Source organism: Panthera leo, chromosome B2 (genome assembly GCF_018350215.1).
Source record: "Panthera leo isolate Ple1 chromosome B2, P.leo_Ple1_pat1.1, whole genome shotgun sequence".
Lineage (NCBI taxonomy): Eukaryota > Metazoa > Chordata > Mammalia > Carnivora > Felidae > Panthera > Panthera leo.
Window position 1 is genome coordinate 97,260,183 of NC_056683.1, and position 23,937 is coordinate 97,284,119.

A 23,937-nucleotide genomic window follows, 5' to 3' on the forward strand; every position below is an offset into this window, starting at 1 on the left:
GGACGCGCCCGCCGGGGACCCTCAGTACCAGGCGCCCTGCCCGGAGTCTGAGAGGCCGCGCGACTGCGCTCATGGAGCGTTCGGGGCTCTGCTCTCCCCCTCCTTCTTCTCCTAGGCTGGCGCCGCGCTTTGTTGTCGTTGAGACTCTCGGGAGGAGGAGCCCAGCGAGGAGGGCTGCGGGAGCCCGCCTAGTCCCGGCCCGCGGCGCGCGCCCCGACACCCACGCCCGCAGTCCCGCGGAGCCGGGTCGCGCAGGCGCGCGCGCGAGCACACATATACACACACGCACACACACGCACGCACACAGCACACCCGGGCCCGCCGCCCAGCCCTCCCCTTGGGCGGGGACCCGCCCGCCGTCAGCTTAGGTTGAGGCACCCTGCGTGTGTCTATAACTTTGTGCTGCTGCCGCGGCCGCCCTTCTCGTGTAAGGGAGGAGGAGGAGGAATGTGGAAGGCGGCGGCGCGCAGGCTGACAGGCGTTTCCTCAGGCGGGCTGCGGCGGCAGCCGGAGCGCCTCTCCTTCGCCGAGGTTGCGCGCCCCCTCCTCGCCGTGCCCCGGGCCCGCGCGGGATTGTGCGTCCTCCCCACTCGTCCCTGAAGGGAAGGAACTGAGGTAGGCGCCGGAGCTTTGCAGCGGGGCGGCCGCCTTCCCGGTGACTCCGGATCTGCTTCCGAGCTGGGCCAGGCGCTTCCCTTTTCCCTCCCCGTGACTCGGTGTGCGCGCCCCCTTTCCCTCCCGCTAGTGTTTTTAAAGGACTTGAGTGAAGGGGGGAAAACTGTCAAGATGGCAGCAGCGGGAGCAAGGAGGTGATGAACGTGCTGGTCCGGGTTTTCTGGCAGCCCGGGAGACTTGGCGCTTCCTGACCTGTTGGAAGATTTATGTTCCGACTTGTCCCCTCCCCGCGTTCTTTACAGGGAAGGGGGTGGAGGGTACAACGTCCGCGAGCAAATAAACCACACAAAAACCCAAAGTGGTCGTTCCTGCTTGGCTCGACCCTTTGCAAACACCCGCCGAGCTGCTTGCCCCCCTGCTTCCCGTCTGGTCCTTTTTCTGGAAGTGTCAAGGGCCGGTCCGCACTCGGACTCATGTTCGCCTTCCCGGCCCGCGGGGCCAAGAGAGGAGAAGGTGGCTGCCCGTGTCGTTCCCGGGCTCGGGCCCCTCGGCCAGGAGAAGGGGTACAAGGGGGCGCGGAGGCGGCAGGGCCAGGGGCGAGGAAGAGAAGAGCGGAAGACGCCACAGACTTTGGCTGCGGCGCCGCGGGAAGCACTTGAGCGGGCCCGAACGAAACATAAACAAACGCACGCCCGCTCGGGCTCCGACCGCCGCTCGGCTGCGCCAGCTCCGGCCGCTGCCCGCTTTAAAGGCGCGGCCCGCGCCCCTCCCCCGCCCCCGCCCCTCCCCCTTCTTCCCCGCCCAGCCACCTAGCCCAGGAGGGACCTGCAGATCTGGCGGCCGCGGCGGCGGGGGGAGGGGGCTGCCCCGTGCGAGCCCGTCGATTCGCTCCGGTCTCCCCCGAGGCCTGGCCAGGGGGCGGTGTCTGCTGCGCCAGGTTCGCGGGACGCACGTCTCCAGGTCTGCCTGCTTCTAGGAGGCGGGCGCCGTGCGGCCGGGAAGCGGTGGCAGCGGGCGAGGACTCGCCGAGGACCGGGCTCCAGCCCGGGATAACGAACTCTCCTTCTCTCTCCTCTCGTGCTTCCCCAGGCGGCGGCAGTAGCGGCAGCGGCTCCCGGGAGCCCGAGCCTTCGCGGCGCCCCCGTCCCTCCCCCGCCGCACCCCGCCCCGGCGCGAGAGGAGAGCGCGAGAGCCCGAGCCGCGGGCGGGCGGGCGGCGAAGATGGCAGAGGCACCGGCCTCCCCGGCCCCGCTCTCTCCGCTCGAAGTGGAGCTGGACCCGGAGTTCGAGCCCCAGAGCCGGCCGCGCTCCTGTACGTGGCCCCTGCAGAGGCCAGAGCTCCAGGGGAGCCCGGCCAAGCCCTCGGGGGAGACGGCCGCCGATTCCATGATCCCCGAAGAGGAGGACGATGAAGACGACGAGGACGGTAGCGGTAGGGCCAGCTCGGCCATGGCGATCGGCGGCGGCGGGAGCGGCACGCTGGGCTCCGGGCTGCTCCTTGAAGACTCGGCCCGGCTGCTGGCTCCTGGAGGGCAGGACTCCGGGTCCGGGCCAGCCCTCGCGGCGGGCGCGCTGAGCGGGGGGACGCAGACGCCGCTGCAGCCTCAGCAGCCACTGCCACCGCCGCAGCCGGGGGCGGCTGGGGGCTCCGGGCAGCCGAGGAAATGCTCGTCGCGGCGGAACGCCTGGGGAAACCTGTCCTACGCCGACCTGATCACTCGCGCCATCGAGAGCTCCCCGGACAAACGGCTCACTCTGTCCCAGATCTACGAGTGGATGGTGCGCTGCGTGCCCTACTTCAAGGATAAGGGCGATAGCAACAGCTCGGCCGGGTGGAAGGTGCGTACCCACCTCGGGCGGGCGGCCGGACCCGCCGGGCCTCCTGCGCAGTGCGAGACGCGCCTTCGATTCATCGGAGCGCGCCTGCGGGCGCTGGGGAGAGGGGTTGGCAGCGAGAGCCTCCGCTGTGAGGTTTCGGGGGATCTGTGTGACCCCCAGAGGAGGGGAACCTGGGGTCGGCCGCGGAGGGGGGTTGGGGAAATGAGGCTTCCGGGGAAGCCTCGGGCATGGCCAGGTGAGGAGAGGGGGCAAGGGATGCCGGCGAGGGAAGGACTGGCGGACAGGAGTGCGTTTGACGGATTCCCCGGACTGCGCGGAGGAGGTAGGTCTGCGGCTAACTTCGAAGTAGAAATCACCGTAGTGAGGGTGCGGGGAGGGCGCTGCGGGTGGAGTGAGAGGATGTGGGGGAGTGTTTGGGACTTGGTGCCCGGAGAAGCGGTTGGATTTGTGGTTCCCAGTTGGTCACAGGAGCATGGTCGTTGTTACTAGCTGGATGAGCACCCTTACGTCGAAGTTTCTATCTAACGTGTGGATGTTAATTCCCATAGGCATACCGGTCCCATTAGAAAAAGCAGTGGTTGTAAACCTTTTCCTGGCTGCTTGTCTTTCCTTGCCTGTGTTGACATCTTTATTACTTAGAGAGGTTTTCCCAGTAAAGGAGTCTCCAAACTTGAGATGTTCTGGGTCCTGGAATGGGCCAGCCCTTCCACCTTAAGGCGGACTAGCCACACCTGCTGCTTCTATTGAGGCCTGGACTCTGGCGCTATTTGAGGCCAGGTCCAGGTGTGGAGGACTGGGGCCTGGAGCTTCACCTAGCCTTCCCTGGCCTAGGGGAGGGAGATGTAGTGGCAGGACTGGGCCATAATGGCTTCTACCTATAAGTGAACCAGAAGGGAGGCTCTCTACTGTTCCTTTTCAGCCTCTTGGGGCACTGGGCACATGGTAGGGAGAGAGGTGTGGAAAGGCCTATGATGTAATGACTTCCTGCAGTTGGGCATCTAAACAGATTAACTCCTGTGCCCCTGCTGGGCTGCTGATACCCAGCTGCTTTGCTCTTCCTGGCACCTCATTCTCCTGGCCTCTACCCCAAGATATGAATGTGTCATTACCAGGCAAAAGAGGTACATGTGGAGATACATATCACTTATCAGTTGCTTCTATTTGCAAGTTAGCTTTTTTTTTTTTTTTTTAATTAAAGAGGTGGTTGCTTCCTTCCTCAGTCCTTCTCTTCACTGTATCTTCCTGGATTCCAGTATGTGTGTACAGCAAGAACAGTGTAATCTTGGTGGGGAACTGGAGCCCCGGAGAGGAATTTGTGTAAAAATTGAAGAATGTAGTGTGTTTTAAAGAAAAAAGAACTTAGTGTGTTGAGTTTTAATTTGCTTAAAAAAAAACTTGCAAAGTACCTTTTTTTTTTATAATTTCTTATGGCTAGAAAAGGACTTGTTGAGATTTTTTTTTCTTTTTTTTTTTAAGTTTATTAATCCTGAGAGAGACAGACAGCGTGAGGGAGGGGCAGAGAGAGAATCCCAAGCAGTCTCCACGCTCTGAGTGCAGAGGCCAGCTCAGGGCTCGAACTCAGGAAACTGAGATCATGACCTGAGCTGAAATCAAGAGTCAGATGCTTAACTGAGCCACCCAGGCGCCCCTTGCTGAGATACTTTAAAAGCAAAATGTGTGCTTTGAAATTATTCCACATATCTGTCTCATTTCCTTTAATGAATGCTGACATTATGAATCTTACATTGGATTTAATTTTAAAGCTTTGCAAAAGAATGCCAGCTGTGTGATCCGAGGGCCATTTACAGAAAGCATGGGAGTGAGTTCCATTTCAAAGCAGTGTTACTGTGATAGCTTTTAAAACTGAATTTCCAAGTGAATAGCAAGGGTTAATCTCAGTGTATAGTGTCAGGAAGGGGTGGGTTTCAAGATCTAAGAAAATGGATATAGGGGTTTGGAATATTTTTCAAATTTCTCACACTTGCCGTGAGTCCTGTATATTTTGAACTTGGTGCAGAGGATCTGCTAGTTAAAAGTTAGCTAGTTAAAGCTAAAAAGTTAGCGTTGGAAGGGTTTTCACATTTCCTATGACTTTCAAGTTTACAAAAGTAGTTTAATTCCACAAATAACATTTCTTGCTATTGTGCTTACAGTTAAAGATGGTAACAGTTTTGATTTTTTTTTTTTTTTTAAAGATCTAGGTGAGAAAGTAGTATTACCAAAAGTAGCCATGAATTGTGATTCAGTTAATTATATTTTCACGTAGCTTGCAGGACTTACAATAGAGATTTGGGGCCTAGTCATAAACTTTATGGTTTTATGTCCTTAACCTTTTTTTGGTCTCATGCTATCTCATTTCTCTCTCTCTCTCTCTCTCTCTTTTGGTTGGAGTATATTCAGTGCACAGTGTTAAATTAGTTTCTATCTTATCTCTAACATTTGTGAAATATAAATTGAAACTCGAGCCTTAATATGTTTAATACAGTGCATAAAGTAAAATGTCTTTGTGTTTAATGTAAGTAAAATTATTTTTAAGATTTTATACTAGTTCTGAGTATCACATGACAACTTGTGGGGATATCCTTTAAAGATTTTTTGTAAGATGACTTTCATCAAAAGATGCACCCATGCAGGAACTTCCAAATCTTTGATGATGGAGAAAGCCCTTTGAAACTGGGGCTGGTTTCATATTCTGATTATGACTAATAGCCAGCCTTTTTTTATGCTTGTGGTTCAGTGGGGGGTGGTAGAAGAGGGAAGAGGGAGAGGTCAGGAGCTAATTGTGACCCATTTCCCTGCGTCCAAGTTTCAGGAGTTGATTCCTATCACGATTAGTCATTTTGAGAGCAGGCATGTGCACTTAAACCACACTGCTTTCATTCTTAGTTACGCATTAGGGTTTTTAACTTCTAAAAATGTCTAGAGTTCAGGTTAACCTCTCCTAGTCCTGTGTGCACATAGGCACAGTATGCAGGGCTTAGGCCTTGCTTTTTTTGTGGCTTTTTTGGCCTGTTGCATTCTGAGATTCTGTCACCAGAATTCTCACCCTAAGATCAGAGAATGAAAGGATTAGAAAAGAAGACATTGGAGATCAGAACTGGGACTAGTGATTTGAAGCCCTGGTTGCATATTAGAATCACCTGGGAGCTTAAAAAAAAAAGCCGATACCCAGAGAATCGGTTTTAATTGGGCTGGTCTGGGGCTTAGCATTATTTTTGTTTGTTTGTTTTTGTTTAAGTTTCTCAGGTTATTCTAATATACAGCCGGGATGAGGTTTGCAGAGATTGTTCAACTCCCTCATAGGTGAAGAACCTGATTCTTCAAGTTAAGGACTTCTCTAAGATCACACAGCTAGTTAGTACACAGGTAATAGTCGCATTTCTGGAGATTTGTTCTTTATCACATTATTTTCCTCTTTAAATCGAGGATCTATTTTTTAAAAGTCACTTACTAAGTAACAAGTAGTCTTACACAAGTAAAAGATGCTTTCCTGAAAAGCATATTTGCCTCTCAGTCTAAAGATGTCTTGGTTATTATTTTAGCATCAGAAACAGATGAATATTGATGGAGGCTGAGTGAGTTTCTCATATTTGTATAGCCGTCCAGTGTTGATCAGTATGGGTACTTAGGAATTATGAAGTGATGAAGGTGGCAGAAAAGATAGCATTTTAGCAAAAGGAGGAAGTTCCTGGTTAACTTAGGTTTGAAAGATGCATATTGTGCCAGACAGAAAGGTGATGGCTATCTCACAGGCTCCCTTACCTCAGGCAATAAGTAGAAATGAATAATCAGATGTGGTCACGAGGGGAAAAGGTTACATTTCCTTTAATTCGGATTAAGTTTACTTGTACTGCACCACCCATAATTAAACTGGTTTGTTCTCTCGGTTCCTCCTGGGGAGGGGGGCAGACCTCTAGGACTCCAGGGTTTACCTGTTAAGGTCTATTTATTGCTTATTCACCTACTCACACCCACACACCTGCATTTCCCACGGGGTTAGGGCATGATTGTATCAAGTAGCCGTGAGTGTCTGTGCTGGTTCTCAAAATTTCACAAATGGAGGATCTTGTGTGTGTGATGATTTCTGCTGCTGCTGTGGAGGTTAATTCTGCAAGAGACTAGTCTTCTTTCATGTGACAATGTGTACTCTTACAGCTTCTTCCCAGAGTGAAAAGATGAGGACCCACCTGCCACGCAGTGCTTGTTGATGTTCTTACTGTTCTGGTTCTTTAGATTAATGCATGCAGTTCCTTCCCAACACACTGTGTTAAGAAAATGTCATTTTAACTGCAACTTTTATATTTAAAAAATATTTTTTTTTAATTTCAAAATGACAAAGTTGTGATAATTCCATGTTGGCTTGTAATTCTCCCCTCAGTCACCTTTTGGAGTAACTCACCAAAGGGCCAGTTACAGTCGTGTGTAAGGAATCTGTCTTCTGCTTGGCCCATGTTACCAAAATGCTGTTTTGTAACTTCCTTTGGCAGGACTGTCTTCGTCAGGGATTCTCAACGAATACACTTCCTCTTCCTACAGCCTCAGCACACTAGGGGGACTGGGGGACTGTTTTTCCTCTTTTTCAAAGCTGTGTCATCGACCTCTGAAGTGAAGAAATTGGCCCTTTTAAACTTTGATCTGTGGGCCCTGTAGCAGAGAGAGTCTTTAAAAAAGAAGCTAAGTGTTTGTTTTGATATGTTTATCTCCTTCTTAGAAAATGAAATGAAACTATGCAGACTTATTTTTAGGAGATTTTAGGAGGGTTCTATTTTAAGAGAATGACACCATAGAAGAACATCTTGTAGTTCAACTTTTTAATACGTGTGATTCTTACTTAAAACCTGCAAGATATTTTTATTTAGGAAATTAATGAAGAGTCCTTGTCCCAGTAAAAAGTCATTTATTTGGTCTGGGAAAAGTTTAGCAGATACCATCCATCCAAAGATCTTCATAAATATGCAAAGATAAGACTGTTTAGGTCTGTACATTCTGGCAGGGCACCCTGCTGACCCACTGCTTATCAGATCAGATTCCCAGGCTGGAGAGAATATGGAATTTATTTTGTTTTCATACCTTGCTCGTCTTGCCTGGAGGGAACAGACTTGATCCTCTCTTGAGTCATTTTTCTCCTTACCTTTTCCTGTATCACAAATTGAAGAGTCCTGAAGAGCCACTCTGGCCTTTTGCTGCTATAGAAGGAGTTGGGAATGACACATATATAGGTAAGTTAGTGTCCGTGGACGTTATAGCTGGCATACAGTAAGTGACCGAAGATCAGAGAGAGAAAACCTTTTTACCATTTTCATCACATGCCATTTTATTCATGCAACAAACAATCAAAGGCATACCGTTCACAGGGCTTTTTCCTGGGCCTAAGGGATATAGTAGGAGCACAAGTCACATAAGGTTCCAGTTCACAGGATTCATGTTCTATTGGAGGAAGACAAAAAATAAACGTGCAAATCTGTGTTCTATGAACTTGTCATTGTTGTTCATTCACTTTGCCTTTTTTCACATCTGTACTTCTGCTTTCATCAGTACTTCAGCTCTCTGCAGAGATGTCACTGGCAAATTGGAAAGTTGGTGTTGAACTCTGGCTTGGAGCTGGTCTTTAATTCTCTGCCGATCATTTTTTTCCAGCTTGCTTTGGAGATGCAAGGCCACTGTGGCATGGCTCCTATAGTTTGGGTCTGTTTGGGAGAAGCTGGGTTTTTTCCAGGTCTGCCCAGATTAGGGCACACCTGTGGTCCTGGCCTGATCTGGGATCTCCAGTTCTGTCGTATGGGGCCTGGCCTCCCTCTGGAGTGGAGGTGGAGCCTTGATACAGCTGACTCATCCACATTGCTTCTCGCCTCAAATTTAGAACTAAAAGAGGTTTTAAAGATCATCTAACTACTTCATTTTACAGGTGAGGAGCAGGACAAGAGCATGTGAGTGACTGTTCAGGATCCTACAGCTAGCAGAGATGGAGCTAAGAGTGTGTCCACGTGAGCCCCCGGGAACCACTGTTCTGTAATGTCTGCTGTTAACCATTGTGGTTTCACAGCTGTTCGTGTCATTGCTTCCATTTCTGCAAACTCTTACTTCATTTGCTTGCCTCTGATTCCCCTCCCCCTTCCTTTAGGCTGGTTGTGCTAAAGTAACTGTGTTGCTCTTTTAGCATTCTCCATCAGTGCTTTTAGCTAACCTAAAAGCCCTCTGTTTTAACCCTACTCCACCCTACTGTGCCCACCCCTGACTCCCACCTACTTGCTTTGTCATTTTTCTCTGACTCCTCTTGATTCCCAAGGACAGTGTAAGAGCCTCCAAAGCACAGAATGTGTCTGCCAGACAATAACATATCTGATCCTTGGAGCTGCTTTTTGGATCATTATGTCCACAGCCCATGAAGATAGCCTTGTTCTGGGACTCTTGACACTGAAAGAGATGATGTGATTCGAGAGTGAGGCGATACCACATGTGGAGTCTTTTGGATACTTCTAGCTATGAAGTCTGAGACCTCCTAGCATTGATGTTGCTAGGGTATGGCGTAGTTATGAAAGGGTACTCTGCTATCTAAGGCATTTCTTGTTAGTGTCTTATTTCCTCGTGTAGAAGTCCCTGAAAACTTCATTAGTGCCAGTTACTACCCATCACAGAAACTGAGGGGAACCTGATCTTGGAATGACTTCATTTAGAGGAAAAAGTTGAAATCAAGTCTGTTTTCTGTGTGTATGCCCCACCGATGCAGCATCAATATGCACCATCTAGAGAAAGTCACCATGGGATTGTTCAGCCTAAAATTCATTTACCCACTTCTTACAGGAGCAAAGCTGTTGTGTAAGTTGTCCATAATGTTCTGCATTTGGAGGCAGAAGTCCCAGATGGACCTGAAGTTTTATATCCATGGATTGGGAAATAGAAGTCGTGTATGAAGGAGGAAGAGACAGCAAGCACTGTTTGAGATGGATCTTTTAAGGGCTAGTCTGGAGCTCTTCCGAGTTCATGTTTTTGAAATGTGTGGTTAGGCTGTGATTATGATACAAGAGCCCAATTCTGATGGCATCCCTACCCTGACAGACTCAGTGCCTTTAACCATTTTATTCCTGACTGAACAACATTTCTTTCTCAGTATCACAATTTCCCCAGTTGGAAAAAGAAGCACAGTAGCAAGCATCCATAGAGTATTGTGATGTATCCTTCCTTCCTGATAAAACACAAGTGTGTGATTGGTGTATGTTTCAAGCTGGGCTTTTGTAGACAGTGTGTCTTTCAGTTTCCACTCAGGCTCAGGCTTTTTTTTTTTTTTTTTCTATTATGGGATAACATTATAAAATGAAATGGACTAGGTTCCCTTATGGGCTGTGGTCCTTTCAGTAATTTGCTACTCTAGTAATTGCTTGTGATGAAGAAGCCAGGTTCTCTTCTAGGGGCTCACCATGCCTGGGTGTCAGATGTATCCTCGTCCTGCAGTGGAGAGGCGCACACAGAGCAAGGAAAGCTTGTGGCACACTTGTAGGGGGCAAGGCTGATGCAGGAAGTGACTCCTGCTACAAACAAGTGAAATGCATTAGCTTTCCTCTGGAGTAAACTTACAATAAATCCAACAGAGATGCCTTTGGCAGTTTTAAGTAGGTGTTTGGAATTTCTTATTTGTGTGTGTGTGTGTGTTGGGGGAGAATCCACATCATATTTTTCATTGTGTTTTAGATGTCTAGTGAAATTAATAATTTGGCTCCTGAAGCCATTGAGAATTTACTTTAAATTCAGAGCCAGCAGAGGGAGTACACAGGTCTTAAAGCTCATCTCAAGTGTTTTTTTCCCCATAAAGCCGAAATAATACCTTGATTAAAATAAAAAGGACTGTGATATATAGTGCTTCCATGTAGGTTTATGTCATCAGAAACAGATAATTTGAGGGGTGCCTGGTTGGCTCAGTCAGTTAAACGGCTGACTTTGGCTCAGGTCATGATCTCGCGGTTTGTGAGTTCCGGCCCCGCGTTGGGCTCTGTGCTGACAGCTCAGAGCCTGGAGCCTGTTTCGGATTCTGTGTCTCCCTCTCTCTGCCCCTCCCCTGCTCGTGCTCTGGCTCTCTCTGTCTCAAAAATAAATAAAACATTAAAAAAAACAACCGGATAATTTGTGGAGGGGCTGTTAAAAACCTAAGGTAACTTTTTAAAAATTTATTAAAAATTTTTTTTTCTTTGAAAATTCCGTTTATTGGTATTGATGAACTTTGCTTTACTTTTAGCTCATATGCTAATAACAGCTGCTGACCACTAAGGTAACTTTTTTTTTGAAAGGAAATCTTGGTCTTCTGAGACCCATGATCCACTTTCCATCCCCAAATAGTTAAATGAAAGCACTTTTAACTGAAAAATATCCTTCCCTGTCTTTCATATTTTTTGTTGTTTCACTTCTGATAATATATGTGAGTGTTTATACGTAATACCAAATTTTTCAGAGTATTCAAGTGTCTGGGCTAGTGGAATGTCCTGTGTTTTAGTGCTATTTTGATTGGGACTTCTGATATTTTCCAAGACTTCACAGTTTCCCACAGGTGAGAGAAAGGCAAAAGCTACATTATTTCTAATTCAGTTTGGAAGTAATAGTCCACTGGCGATTATAACTTTGAATTATTTTTTTTTGATATTTCTGTAATGCTGTGATTTTGTCATCTCCTTCCCCTTTGCCCCATACTTTGGTGGTGGTGGTTTACTTTAATTTGGGAGTTGTAGTGGGTTGAATGGTATTCCCCCCAAATTCATGTCCACTTGGAACCTCAGAATGTGACCTTATTTAAAAATAGGGTCTTTTAAGGGGTGATGTGGTTAGTAGCCAAGCGCAGCAGGCGTTGCTGGGAGCCACCTGAAGCTAGGAAGAGGCCAGGGACAGTCCCCACCCTGGCATCTTCAGCGGGAGCATGGCCCTGCTGAATCCTTGGACTTCTAGCCTCCAGCACTGTGAGAGAATAGATTTTTGTTGTTTGAAGACCCCGAATTTGGTGATTTGTTATGGTAGTCTTGGGAAACAAACACGAGAGCTTGGAGATGGAAGAGAGGGACAGGCAGGGTTGCAGATAGAGGAGAAGAGTACAAAGTTCTGTTTATTGTTCTGTTATTACTGAGATTATTTGCCATATAGCATTGGTTTCAGCTGTACAACATACTGATTCAACTTTGGTGTCTGTCACAAAACGTTCACCACAATAAGCCTACTTGAATTAACATCCATTGGTGCTCACAGTTGCAGATTTCTTTTTTTTCTTGTAATTAGAACTTTTAAGATCTACTCTGATTTTATACCTGGAAGTTTGTGCCTTTTGACCACTGTCATCCATTCTGCCCCTCCCCATTTTAAATTAGATTAAAATTAAAATGTTAATCATTTACAGGCCACTTATAATTTAAATTTCTTCATTCTGCTGTGGGAGACAGAAGGGAGGCATGAATATACCTGATTTCCCAATTAGAACTACTAGAACTTGTTCCTCCTTCCCATTTCTAATATGTCCTGGGTTCCCCCTCATACCCCCTCCTCTGTCCCCCTTGCTGAATTTATTTCTTGAAGCTCATGGAATGGCTGCACGTGTGGAGTGTGGGCTTGAGGTTTCTCTGAAGCCCAGGAATTCTGGCTGAGAGCTTTGGTCTAGAATCGTCCCTCTTTGAGGAAAGAAAGAAGGAGCCTTGGGTTCTCAGTGGAAGGATCCTTTCTTTCCTCTCAGGGCTTGAGAAGGTAGAGCCCAGTCAGGTCCATTGTCCTTGATTATGGTACTAAGGCTAATCCAGAATCTCTGGAGTCCCCTCAGCTCATCCTGTGCTTGGTTCAGGGACTTTCAAAGTTTCTCATACCTGAGCCTTCAGGCTTTTGTCTCCTTTGTGTATATTTATGTCCCAAAAACCAGTCATCCTAATGAAGCATAGAACATAGAGTGGTTGTCATCGTAGAAGTAGAAACAGTTCTGAAGTATTTAAGAGTGAGAATTGCACAGTTTAACATTCTATTTCAAAATGATATTTTTGGGAAGGAGAGCCCGGAGAGACAGTTTGATCCTTACAACAAAAAGGCATCTTCACAACCATATTCTCAGACCTAGATATTATACTAATTATAATAATAGTAGCTAGGATTTATTGAGCACTTAAGCACCAAATGCTCAGCTAGGTTTTTACATCTAATGTTGATCCTACAAGATAGGCATTTAAATGTAAATCCCAATTTAAAGATGAGGAAATGGTTCAAGGAACTTGAGATCAGACCCCAGGTTTCTTGGACTCTGGAACTTTTTTTTGCCTTTTCTATTGTGCTCTACTGTCTCCTGAGTGTCAGTGGGACTTTGGGTTGGGTGGGGGGTGTACAACAGTAAAATAAAATAGCTGCCATTTCACTTATTTATATTATTCATTTGGCAGGGAGAGTTGAGTTTGTGTGTGTGTGTGTTTTAATTTAGGTAAATTTGACATACAACATTAACTTCAGGTGTATAATGTAGCAAGTCAGTATTTGTATATATTGCAGAATGCTCACCACAAAAAGTCTAGTTAACCTCCGTCACCATTCATAGTTACAGACTTTTTTTTCTTGTGATGAGAACTTTTAAGATTTACTCTCCTAGAAACCTTCAAATATGCGATACAGTTATTAACTGTAGTCACCATGCTGTACATTACATCCCCGTGACTTATAACTGGAAGTTTGTACTTTTAGAAAATAGCTTCCATTTTAAAGGTTGCTGCTGTGTGCCACATCTTTACATATGTTACCACTAATCCTCATATTAATCCACCGGAATACTGTCTCGAAGGCTTGTCTTCCAAGTTGTGGCTGACTGGGGTAACCCCTCTGTGTGCTGCTAGGGGAGTGGACTTGGACCCATGATTTAGGCTCCTTTCCTTGATTTTATTTGCATGAGCTAATAACTTAAAAATTGAGTCAGTGCCTCGACTTTTAGTGGGAGAATAGAAGAAGTGGCTTGAGAATTCTGTCAAAAACCTGCAGGTGTGTGGATTCTCATTTCTGATCAGTCACTGCTTTGCAGGAGCATGGTTTACTCTGCCTCATATACAAAGTGTACTATTTAGAACTAATAGACTCATACATAGTGTATAGAAATCCTTTGGGTTGGACTATTATCTCTGGCAAATTTCTGCCTTGGGAGAACAGGGTGTCTGTGCTTCTATTATGTTGTAGACTTTACCTAAAGCATCTAAAGTAGATGAAGGGAGACGAGACCACCAAGAAAAACAGATTGCAGGGGAACAAAATTTATAAGAAGCTCCTGGCAGCAGTTTGGCTGCTGAATCAGATCTCATAACTAAAGGTATTAAAATACCTTGTGAGGTGTTTGACTCTTTGCTATGCAGGTACTGTTGGGTTTAAAGGCAGGTTGCCAAGACAGAGACTGAAAACGTTGCATAATGCAAGTTGCTGGCCAGGTTAAAGTGTTTATCTCTACTGAAGAGCTTATTGCTTTTATCTTCAAGGTAAAAATATGTATGGGTAGGACCTAAAATGATGGTTTTAATTGGCCAGGGGAATGCAGTACTCATGTGCCCTAAGATAAAATGTGGCTAGCAGAACACTAATCCTACGTGTGTTTGAAAAAACTTCAGAACTCTCAGTTTCATAGTAAAGATAGGTGAGTAGTGCCTGGATAGTGTCCAGAAGATAGACTGAAACACTATGATAAATGTGGAGCCGGCAGAACGGTTCTGCCTGATAACTGAATATAGAGGGTGCTGGGGAGGGTGACGGGGCTGGAGGCAGTTGCAGTAGAAGGTGGCAGTGGCCACAGTGGACTTTTAAAGGTACAACTTGGGTTATCAACCTGAAGTTTAAGGTGGGCATGAAATTATATCCAGTAGAGCTTGTTAGATGTCTCCTTGAAAATTCGTACTACTTTAGAAAGATCAAGTGGACGGCTGAGTCATTAATTCATATAATTCAAATTTCAAAACTGCTTTTTTCCTGAAGTGTCCAAATAATTGATTTTTGAAATATTCCTTTCATCATAAATTATCTAGATAATTGCTTCAGTTTCATATTTCATATTAAGCTCAGCTGAGTGATGTTTAACCCTTCCTGCTCACATTCCTCTTTTTTAAGTTTTAATTTTACTTGATATTTTTTTTTTTTACTCAGTATTTTTAAAAGCTTGATGCATTTAAATTTTTTTATAATACTATAATGGTTTTATAAAGTAAAACTCTTTCTCTGAATGTCTCCATTAGAACTTATCTTGCTGGTAAATTCTTTAAAAATTTTTTACCTAATTTAAAATTCAGTGTTGCTGTAGATCTTCTAGGGTTTTTACCTTATTAGTTAGGATAGCTGTCCTGGGGCTTCCTGCCAGCATTTATTTCCATGTCAAGGATTTGTTGTTAAACTCACCTTCTCACCCTTTATACATGTGCATCTTTGTAAATATATATATATTTACCCCCCAGTTGGTAGAATGAGAAGGGATGTATCTTTATTTACTAGTTTTCAGTACAGTCTCATTAACAGCATTAATTTGCCATGTATGCATATACCCATTGTGCAAATAAACAGTGACCCACAGACTAAATTTTCAGTAAGATACTTTTTTTTTTTTAAAGTAAACATTGAAACTCTGAACCCAAACATTCTTCTGAATTTGTTTAGAAGAATAATGAGCAGTTAGGTCAGGTGTACTGTTTGTGTAATCCTGAGAAGCCTAGAATGGGTTTATGAAAATTATGGGCCTGATTAAGGTTTTCTTCGAGCTGATTCCAGGGTGAGTGTGCTTGCTTTGGCACACTTAGATTCTGAAGGTCCTCATAGATAACTTCCTAGGTGAGCTAGTATACAATTTCTTGAAATTAGTGGCCTAGATCAGGCCTTCTATTGCCAACCCTGTCCAATAAAGGTAAGCTTACAGCCTTCTGTTTGACTAGATAGATGCATGTCCTCTGCTGAACTGAAATATCTAAAGCAGTCCTATTAGTCTTCTCCCTTTACAAGAAAGATCCTTATTTCAGGCTGAAAGGCTATGTGTTCTGGGCCATACTTTTGGCTTTACCACATTCAACTTTCACGTTCATTGTTAAGGTAAAATTCGGTGCTTTGATCACAGGTATCAATTAGTAGGTGTTCTTTGGGAGGAGGGAAAGGGTTTATTCTGATGGTCTTATGAAATCAGGGAATGCTTTGAGTTAATTTGTGGGTAATCAGTACTGAATAAGTGAAGTAGCATGTGTTAAATTAGAAAAGTTGTATTAGTGAAAACTATGTCTTCTAAATTGATTTTGAAATAATTACTTAACAAATGGATGTTTTTAATCAAATTATAGTTCTCATTTTCAAGATGCTGATTTATCCACATCTTAGTTTTCTAATCAGATCAAAAACTTTAAATTGATGAATTGGTTTTTAAATGTTAACACGGTGGAAATACATCTGAATTTTTCTATCTGGGCTCCCAGTGTTTGACCTATTGGTATGAGCAGAGAAAATTTTCACCCAACTTCTGTCTGTATCACCTGCTTTGAGATTCCCTGCTCTGTCCATTGAGCACCAACTCTGTTTTACTGTTTTGCTTCATAATTATGCCTTAAATAGGATCGTAAAGCATTCAAACTTTTTTTTCCCCAGCTTGTTACCTCATGCATCTAGTGCTAGTCAAGAAGGGAGAGAAGAAAATAACTTGGTTTTATCATCTGAACCACATGATTTTACAACTTTGAAAACTCATTTGTCAGTGTGGTTACTAGGAAGATAATTTCACTTACCAAGTGCTCTGAGAGTTACTCCTTCAATCTCCTTCCTCTTGCCTCCCCTTTAAAATTTTTTAAAAATTGTTTTCAGGGGTGGGGGCTCCTGAGTGGCTCATTCGGTTGAGCATCCAACTCTTGATCTTGGCTCAAGTCCAGGTGGGACTCCGTGGTGTGTGTGGCACCTGCTTGGGATTCTCTCTCTCCCTCTCTCTCTGCACCTCCCCCATGCATGCGGGCCCCCCCCTTCCGAAAATAAATAAACATTAAAAAAATAATATTTAGGGGCGCCTGGGTGGCTCAGTCAGTTGGGCGTCTGTCTTCGGCTCAGGTCATGGTCTCACAATTTGCGGGTTCAAGCTCTGCGTCAGGCTCTGTGTTGATAGCTGGAAGTCTGGAGCCTGTTTTGGATTCTGTGTCTCCCTCTCTCTGCCCCTCCCCCACTTGCACTCTTTCTCTTGCTCTCTCAAAAATAAACATTAAAAAAAGGTATATATGTATATTTATAATTTTCTTCAGGGGTAAGTTTTTTGGCACATGATTTCAAAGTTGAATCTTTAGATGATTTGTTTGTGAGAAGTTAAGGCTGTTTGCCTTAAGTCTCTAGTTATTAACTCTTCTGAGAAAAAATAGTACATTGGGTTAAAAGGGTTTCTTGAAATATCCTCTGGACTGTTATAAGTCTTTGACAAATGTGGGCAGTTCCTTGATCATATAGCCATTTCTGATTTTTGAACCTCGAACAGCCAACAATGCTGGGTTGATTTTAATATCAGTCTCGGATTCTAAGAGCCTCAGTTTTACCTGCTGCAGTCACCCCCAGCTCTTCTCCCATTTTTTTTCTTTCCTTTTATGTCATTAAGACATTATGTAAAGGGGACTCACTGCCCTTCTTTTTCCCATTCACCTACTATCTCTCTGTGATCTTTCTCCTACATCAGTGATTTTCAACCTCAGCTGCATTTGAGAATCACCTGGGGATCTTTGAAAAACACCTGTGTCTAGGTCCCATCCTAAAATAATTAGGTTAGAATCTCTAGATATGGGGCCTAGGCATCCATATTTTTTAAGGCTCTCAGGAGGCTACAGTATACAGTTAGGGCTGAGAACCACTGTCTTAGAGAAATGAGTTATCAGCTATTTTAGAATTGACTTCTAGACCTATTTCTACCTTCTCCTCCGTGGGAAGATTACCAAGTAGAGTTTGCTCCCTGGAAGCTCCATATAAAAGGGAGTGCTGTCTAGTTGGGCTCAAAGAGAACAGTTGGTTTCTAAGACAAGGGCATCATTATTTAACAAACTGTGCTTAGCTAGGATTTCCTCCTCTCTTTCATATAAATGAATGTGGTTTCTTTAATGTTTCCAACTCCCACCTGTTTTTCTAGTTTCCAGTGGACCCTGGTTAATCTATTTTAAAGTTTTCAGGAATTTGCAAAAAGAGATGGTGCTATTTCAGGTCATTGCATGAGACTTGAACACTGAGACACTTAAATGTACCATCTTTCTTTTGTGCAACCCAACCTGATACACTAATGAGACCTGCCATATTCTGACATTAAGCTAGTGGTTCTCAAAGTGTGGCCTCCAGATCAGCAGCATCAGCATCACCTAGGAACTTGGAAATGCAGGTTCTTGGGCCCACCACAGACATTGAATCAGAATCTCTGGACCCAGCATTCAATGTTATAATAAGGCCTCCAGGTAATTCTGCAAGCTGAAATTTAAGAACTGCTTAAGTCATTTGCTAAGACTGGAATTCCTCTGGTAACAGATTGGGAGTCAAAAATAAAAATTCTCATACCACCTTGGCTTCAGAATCCTGACAAGAGTGGGAAAAGATGAACAGCCATCTCATGGTGGTATCTGTTGAAATGGAATGAAGACCCTAGCCCCTTGAGTGTTCTAGACTTGCCACAAATCCTCGTTGCCGTGTAGCTTCCTGTGAGGGCAAGGGCACCAACCTCCCTCCTGGATAACCTTAATGAAGGATCTGCTCAGGTGCACAGAGGATGCCAGATGTTCATTCTGGGGCATATATTGTGTTCAAAGGACTTGTGTTTAGGTTGGATTCTTATTGTTTTGTGATCTTTTTTCCCTTGTTTGTTTTGGTCTTTTGGGAATGTTCTTAGATTTAAGACTAGCATCAGACAGGGGAGTAGTTGTAGTGACTCATCCACCGACAGACGTGGGACATGTGGGAGAAAGATAAGATTAAAATGTGCTGGGTGTAATCAGTGTGGAGGGTGAGTGACGCGAAGGGGAAAGTGATGCAGCTTTCATGATGAGGTCAGAGGAGACGCCGTGGTGGTGAGGAGATGGCGTCCATCTTGGCTCAGGGTCCTAAAAAGGTGCACAGCCTCTCCCACAAGGTGAAGCCAGGTAAAGATCAAAACAAGTTACTTGTGCTGTCAGTATCATTGGATTCTGTAGTCCATTAAGCTGGGCCTCATGATCATCCATATCAAACATAGCTGATGGCTTTAGGAATATAAATAGTGCAAAGAAGAGTGGGTTGCCCAGACTTGGAGGTTCATTTCAGGACCTCTTAGCAGCTGCTTCAGAATGCTGCCTGAGATTCATAAATACTCTTATATCTGACACATTAAAAAAACAACAACACAGGATTAGTTTGGATTACAAATTCTTCTGCTGTTAGTAGCATACCTTTTCCTTCATGAAGCTCTGTCAGAGGCAACAGGGCTTGCTTGGGTACTGAGCTGCAGAGGCGTGGTGATCTGTTTCTTCCTGGGAATGGGGAGGCCAGACAAGTTACTTTTCTCAGATTTGCCAAGATTCTTGAGAATGATCAGGAAGGCAGGTTCAGATGTTGAGACATCAGAATGTTCACGCAGTGGTGGAGAAAGCTACATCGAGATACTTCTGTCTGGGGCCAGAGTTTGGAGGAGTGTCCTAAAAGTGCCATGAGCACTGTAAGCAGCATTTAAAGTTGGACTCCAGGAGATTACTAGGGACTTCTAAGATCAGAAGTCAGTTAGGGGCGCCTGGGTGGCGCAGTCGGTTAAGCGTCCGACTTCAGCCAGGTCACGATCTCGCGGTCTGTGAGTTCGAGCCCCGCGTCGGGCTCTGGGCTGATGGCTCGGAGCCTGGAGCCTGTTTCCAATTCTGTGTCTCCCTCTCTCTCTGCCCCTCCCCTGTTCATGCTCTGTCTCTCTCTGTCCCAAAAATAAATAAAAAAAAAAAAACGTTGAAAAAAAAATTAAAAAAAAAAAAAAAAAAAAAAAAAAAAAAGAAGTCAGTCAGAGACAGCTGGTGGGATGCTTCCCAAAGCTGCCACTGCTCACAGATGAAATGTGTAAATGTCTTCATTCACTTCCATTTTGTTTTTCCAAAAGGATGGGCCACTGCTTGAATGTTTTGGGCATGGGGAAAGAAGGGTATCTTGAAAAAATTCTGGTATCAAGGATGCATTTGCAGAGGAATAAAGTATCTTAAGGAAGAGTCAGGCTCATAAGAAAAAGCCTGCCTGGCAGCAGTCTTAGAAGTCTTGGCTCCCAGCCCAAGGATGAGAGGGATCTGAGTACTTAGCTCCTGTGGCCCAGATCTGAAGATGGTAACAAGGGACATCTGTCTGGTTGACCCCTCTTTCAAAATCCCTTCTAGGAGGCTGTAGAGGAGGCCTTTGGTTTTGAGGAGAAGGTCCCTCTGTTCCCTGACTTCTGCATGCTGCTGAGCTGGAGAGAGTTGATGATGCTGGAAAGCTCTTATCCCCTCTCTCCGAAAAGGGCAAAAACCATTATATCTTCATCCTGCTTTGGTGCAAATGAGAGATATATGCAGTCTCAGCCTTAAGGTTTACCCATCATTTTCATGGCTGTAACTAAAAGCTACTATTATTTGGCATTTATTATGTACCAAATACTGCTAAGAGTAGTATGCCTATTAGCTCTTCCTCTTTACAGATGAGGAAACTGAGGTACAGGAATATTAAGTGACTTGGCTAAAGCCATACAGTTGGCAAGTGATAGAGTTGAGATACCTGCGTCAGTATGTCTCTGCTTTGACTGAACTCTGAAATCAATAATTTATCTACTTTAGGGATTTTGATTTTATAATACTGCCTGAGACCTCACTGGACTGTTCCATACTTATCACGTCTCTCATTTGGGTTTAAGAGTAGAGAAAGGAGGGGAGTTTGCATGATCTTCTGTTAAAATTAAGACAGATGTGTTCTGGGGCGCCTGGGTGGTTCAGTCGGTTAAGCGGCTGACTTCGGCCCAGGTCATGATCTCGCGGTCTGTGAGTTCGAGCCCCGCGTCGGGCTCTGTGCTGACAGCTCAGAGCCTGGAACCTGTTTCAGATTCTGTGTTTCCCTCTCTCTGACCCTCCCCCGTTCATGCTTTGTCTCTCTCTGTCTCAAAAATAAATAAACGCTAAAAAAAAAAATTTTTTTTTAAAAAAAGACAGATGTGTTCTGCCTGGCCTGTCACTCTTTCAGAGCCCATAAAGAACGGGCTTGAGTGTGAAGTTGTAGACAAGCATTCATATTGAACACAACAGGCTTTTATTTTATTATTATTATTTTTTAAAGATTTGCACTCCTGTGAAGTGTAATTATTCTTAGGGATGGGACTCTGCAAACTGCCTATTTTCTCCAGGTTGCAAAGCAGATACAAGTGATATTCCAAGAAGGGCGACCCAAGTCATATTTTGCAAATTGAGAAATGAGACACAGATGCTCTGACTTGAACTGCATCTAAACTTCCCTGTGACCACTGCTTTTTTTCCTCTCCCTCTCCCCTGGGCAAGTGGAAGCAGCCCAGTTGTGTTCCACCACTTGGTGAATAGCTACATCTTTGTGGCCTGGCTTCGGAAGCCAGTGGATCATTTAGGTCTAGCTTTCATTCTTTTCTTGGATCTTTTTCACACTCAGGCCCAGGATATTGTGTGTGTTGGTTTAAGAAGATGAACTGAAGTGAAAAGGTGTTGAATTATGGAAGCATCAGGAGGAGGATAAGTTGTAGAGGACATGGGTGAATACTTGATTGGCAAAGAGGGATCTAGGAACATGGGTGATGGCCCAGTAAAAATACCTTGGCTGAAGCTGGATTGTGATGACATATTAGGAGCAATGGCTGGGTTTAGGACAATTTAGCTATTATGTAACTTCTTCAAAGAACATTATCAAACAGCACATACATACTCTCAGATGATATCGTTAATAAACACATTTTCTGATTAAAATGTAAACAATTTGCTTTTAGTCTCTGCCATGGAACCATTGAGACTCCTTTGGGGAGAAAAGTGAACCACAGCAGTTCTTATTCTGGAAAGAAAAAGGAAAGCAAAGTTATTTGTGGTTCTGGAATGGTAAAAATGTAATAATGTTTTATGCTTTGATAGTGTCTTTCAGGGAGTTTAGAATTCTGAATAATTTTTTCTTTGTCAAAGTGGGAGAGGCATTCTTTCTGTAAACCCAATCTCACAAGGTCCCTGGTGCTTGAGGGGCCAAAGAAAGAGAGGAGAAGAGAAGGAAACTGTATGTGCCATCCTTTCCTCACTGTCACCTTGTCATGAAAAATGATCTGCGACTTGCCAAGACTTTGTTGAAAGAACTTGGTTGTCTGGTATTTCTCATCTGCATGAAAAATAAAGTGCTTCCATTTTTTTCTGAGATTAATGATAAAGATAAAAGTTTCTCAATACTTTAAAATATAGGCTGCGCTGTCTCTAAGAAAAAGCTTCCTAAGAGGAATTGAGGCTATTTTTTGAATATTTATTATACAAACAGAGTTTTCAATGTCCTATAGAGACAAAATACTTTCCTTGCACTTTTAACCCCCATGGGAAAAAGGAGAAATCAGCCTTCTTTGTGGGTTTGGTATAGGCCATTTATTTACTAGCTGCTTAAGCAAGTGCCTACTAGCTTCTTCTGGATTAAAGATACGGACTATCCTAAACATCTTGTTTTCTAGATGTAGGGAGCAGGCCCAGCAGGCTTGTGACTTCCCTAGAAGTAGTGAGTGTACATGAAGGTGAAGCCATGTGCTAAGTCCAAGATTCCCAGCTCTGTGTTCTAGCGGGAGACAGCTAGCTCTTCATCCAAGAAGTTGCATGGAGACCTTTATACCTTGTAAGAACTCAGAAACATCTCTTTCTCAGTCATTGATTAATATTTTTAAAAGAAGTTGGGGTTTTTTAAATGAAAATTTTGCATTCTGCATGTAAAGAGAAATGTCCTGAAAGACCTGAAAGAAAATAAAGGAGCTGTTTGTAAGGTAATGCATTTACCCTATTTAATTTAATACCTTTCAGTTAGGTTTTTGTCATGTAGATGTGAGTGCCTCTTCTAGAAGAGGGTAAGGGGTGAGGTTCTTTGTTTTTTGAGGAGACCGTTTTCAGGACAGACTTGAAGTTTGGTTTCTCCTGTATATCAGGGACTCAGCTTTCCAAATCTGACCCAGAAAAAATAGTGCAGTAGGTCCATCCATTGTTACTCACTACCTGCATTAGGTGTAACTGGCCTCACTCCCGACTCTCAGTACCCAGACCACCCTTCCTGGCAGTCCCACTTTATATACCTAACATTCCCCTGTCCATCTCACCTGGGCCTTGTTCCATGAGGGATTTTCCAGGGGAAGGACTGATATGAGAAACAAATTAATGCTAAATTGATGATGGAACCTCTGAGTTCTAGAACTAAAGGGCCTTGGTTGTCTCTGGTTTACCCGTTTATTTTCTGGATGAGGAGATTAAGGATGAGAGATGTAAAGGAGCTTAGCTGAAAAGTGCATAGTGAGGCCACTCTTAGTTTTGAACTGCCTAGTGGTCACCCTAGTCACCACCACTTTTATGGAGGATGGCCTGCCCAGCTGCCTCATGGGGGTTTGTGAACATGCCTGTACCTGCCTGGACATGTTCCTCACTTCAAATACCACTACATTATTCCCCAGGGAAGAACAAAGCTTTTTATTTCACCATGGCCAGTGTGGAGGCATTCTATGGAAATATACCTGTGAGAGACTTTCTCAGGTGGCCAAATGTTGTCTTCTAAATCTCCAGACATTGAAGAATGATTGATTGGTGGCAGTCCTATAATCCAGAGTGATGAGGCCTGAATTTTCTGTGTAGTCGTAGAGGGTTGTAATTTGGGGTAAGAATTACATTGCATATAATGTTTCCAAGAATAAGTGACTTTGTGCCAGAGGAATGGGCACAGTTAGCTGGATCAATGGTTTTAATTATCAGCAGTTTGCTGCAAAAGAAATTTGCAGTTCTGCCAGTCTTGATGCTAGACAGCTCATACCTTAAATGTGTTTGGTAGACTTGGATGTCTTTTATTGGGAATTAAGTCCCCAAAACAGTTTTCTATAACTATTAAAGTCTGATTGATATGCTTAGCTCTTTTGATGGCATTGAAGAAATTTGGTAGTCTTTGGAAGGAGCCATTTCTTTGGCACTGAGAGCAAAAATGCCACTTCTAGTTGAAAGGTTTGTGGCAGATGGGATTTCTAATGCTGTGGTGTATATGTCCTTTACAGGTGAAATAACAATATGGCAAGTTATCTGAGTCAAACTCCTGTAAACACATTTTTTTTTTTTAATAGCAAAGTGGTTGGATGTTCTGGTCCTTCAACAGTGTATTGGTAGCAATGTTGCTGGCTTTTATAGCCTGGGCCAGGGTCTAGGTCTAACCTCAGGGTCCTCATGATGTACTTCTTTGGGGACAGGGCATAGGAGTGTGCTGCCTGGGCCATAGCCATGATTATTTATTCATCTGATTTATCCTTCTGCTTTCATTTAGCAAATGTATTGA

The 23,937-nt window shown here is 44.3% G+C and overlaps 1 protein-coding gene across 2 annotated transcripts in view; it reads left to right on the forward strand.

Annotated features, from left to right (window-relative positions):
- Positions 1-528: 528 nt before the first annotated feature.
- Positions 529-23,937, forward strand: part of FOXO3 (forkhead box O3) — a 125,922-nt gene continuing 102,513 nt past the window's right edge. The window contains exons 1-2 of one of the 2 annotated variants that reach the window (XM_042939504.1): positions 529-615; positions 1,705-2,454. In XM_042939504.1, coding sequence (XP_042795438.1) covers positions 1,837-2,454 — 618 coding nt within the window. In that variant the 5' untranslated portion in view covers positions 529-615; positions 1,705-1,836. Of the gene's footprint in view, positions 616-1,687; positions 2,455-23,937 lie in introns of those variants that run through there. The other variant, XM_042939505.1, reaches the window with a different exon arrangement.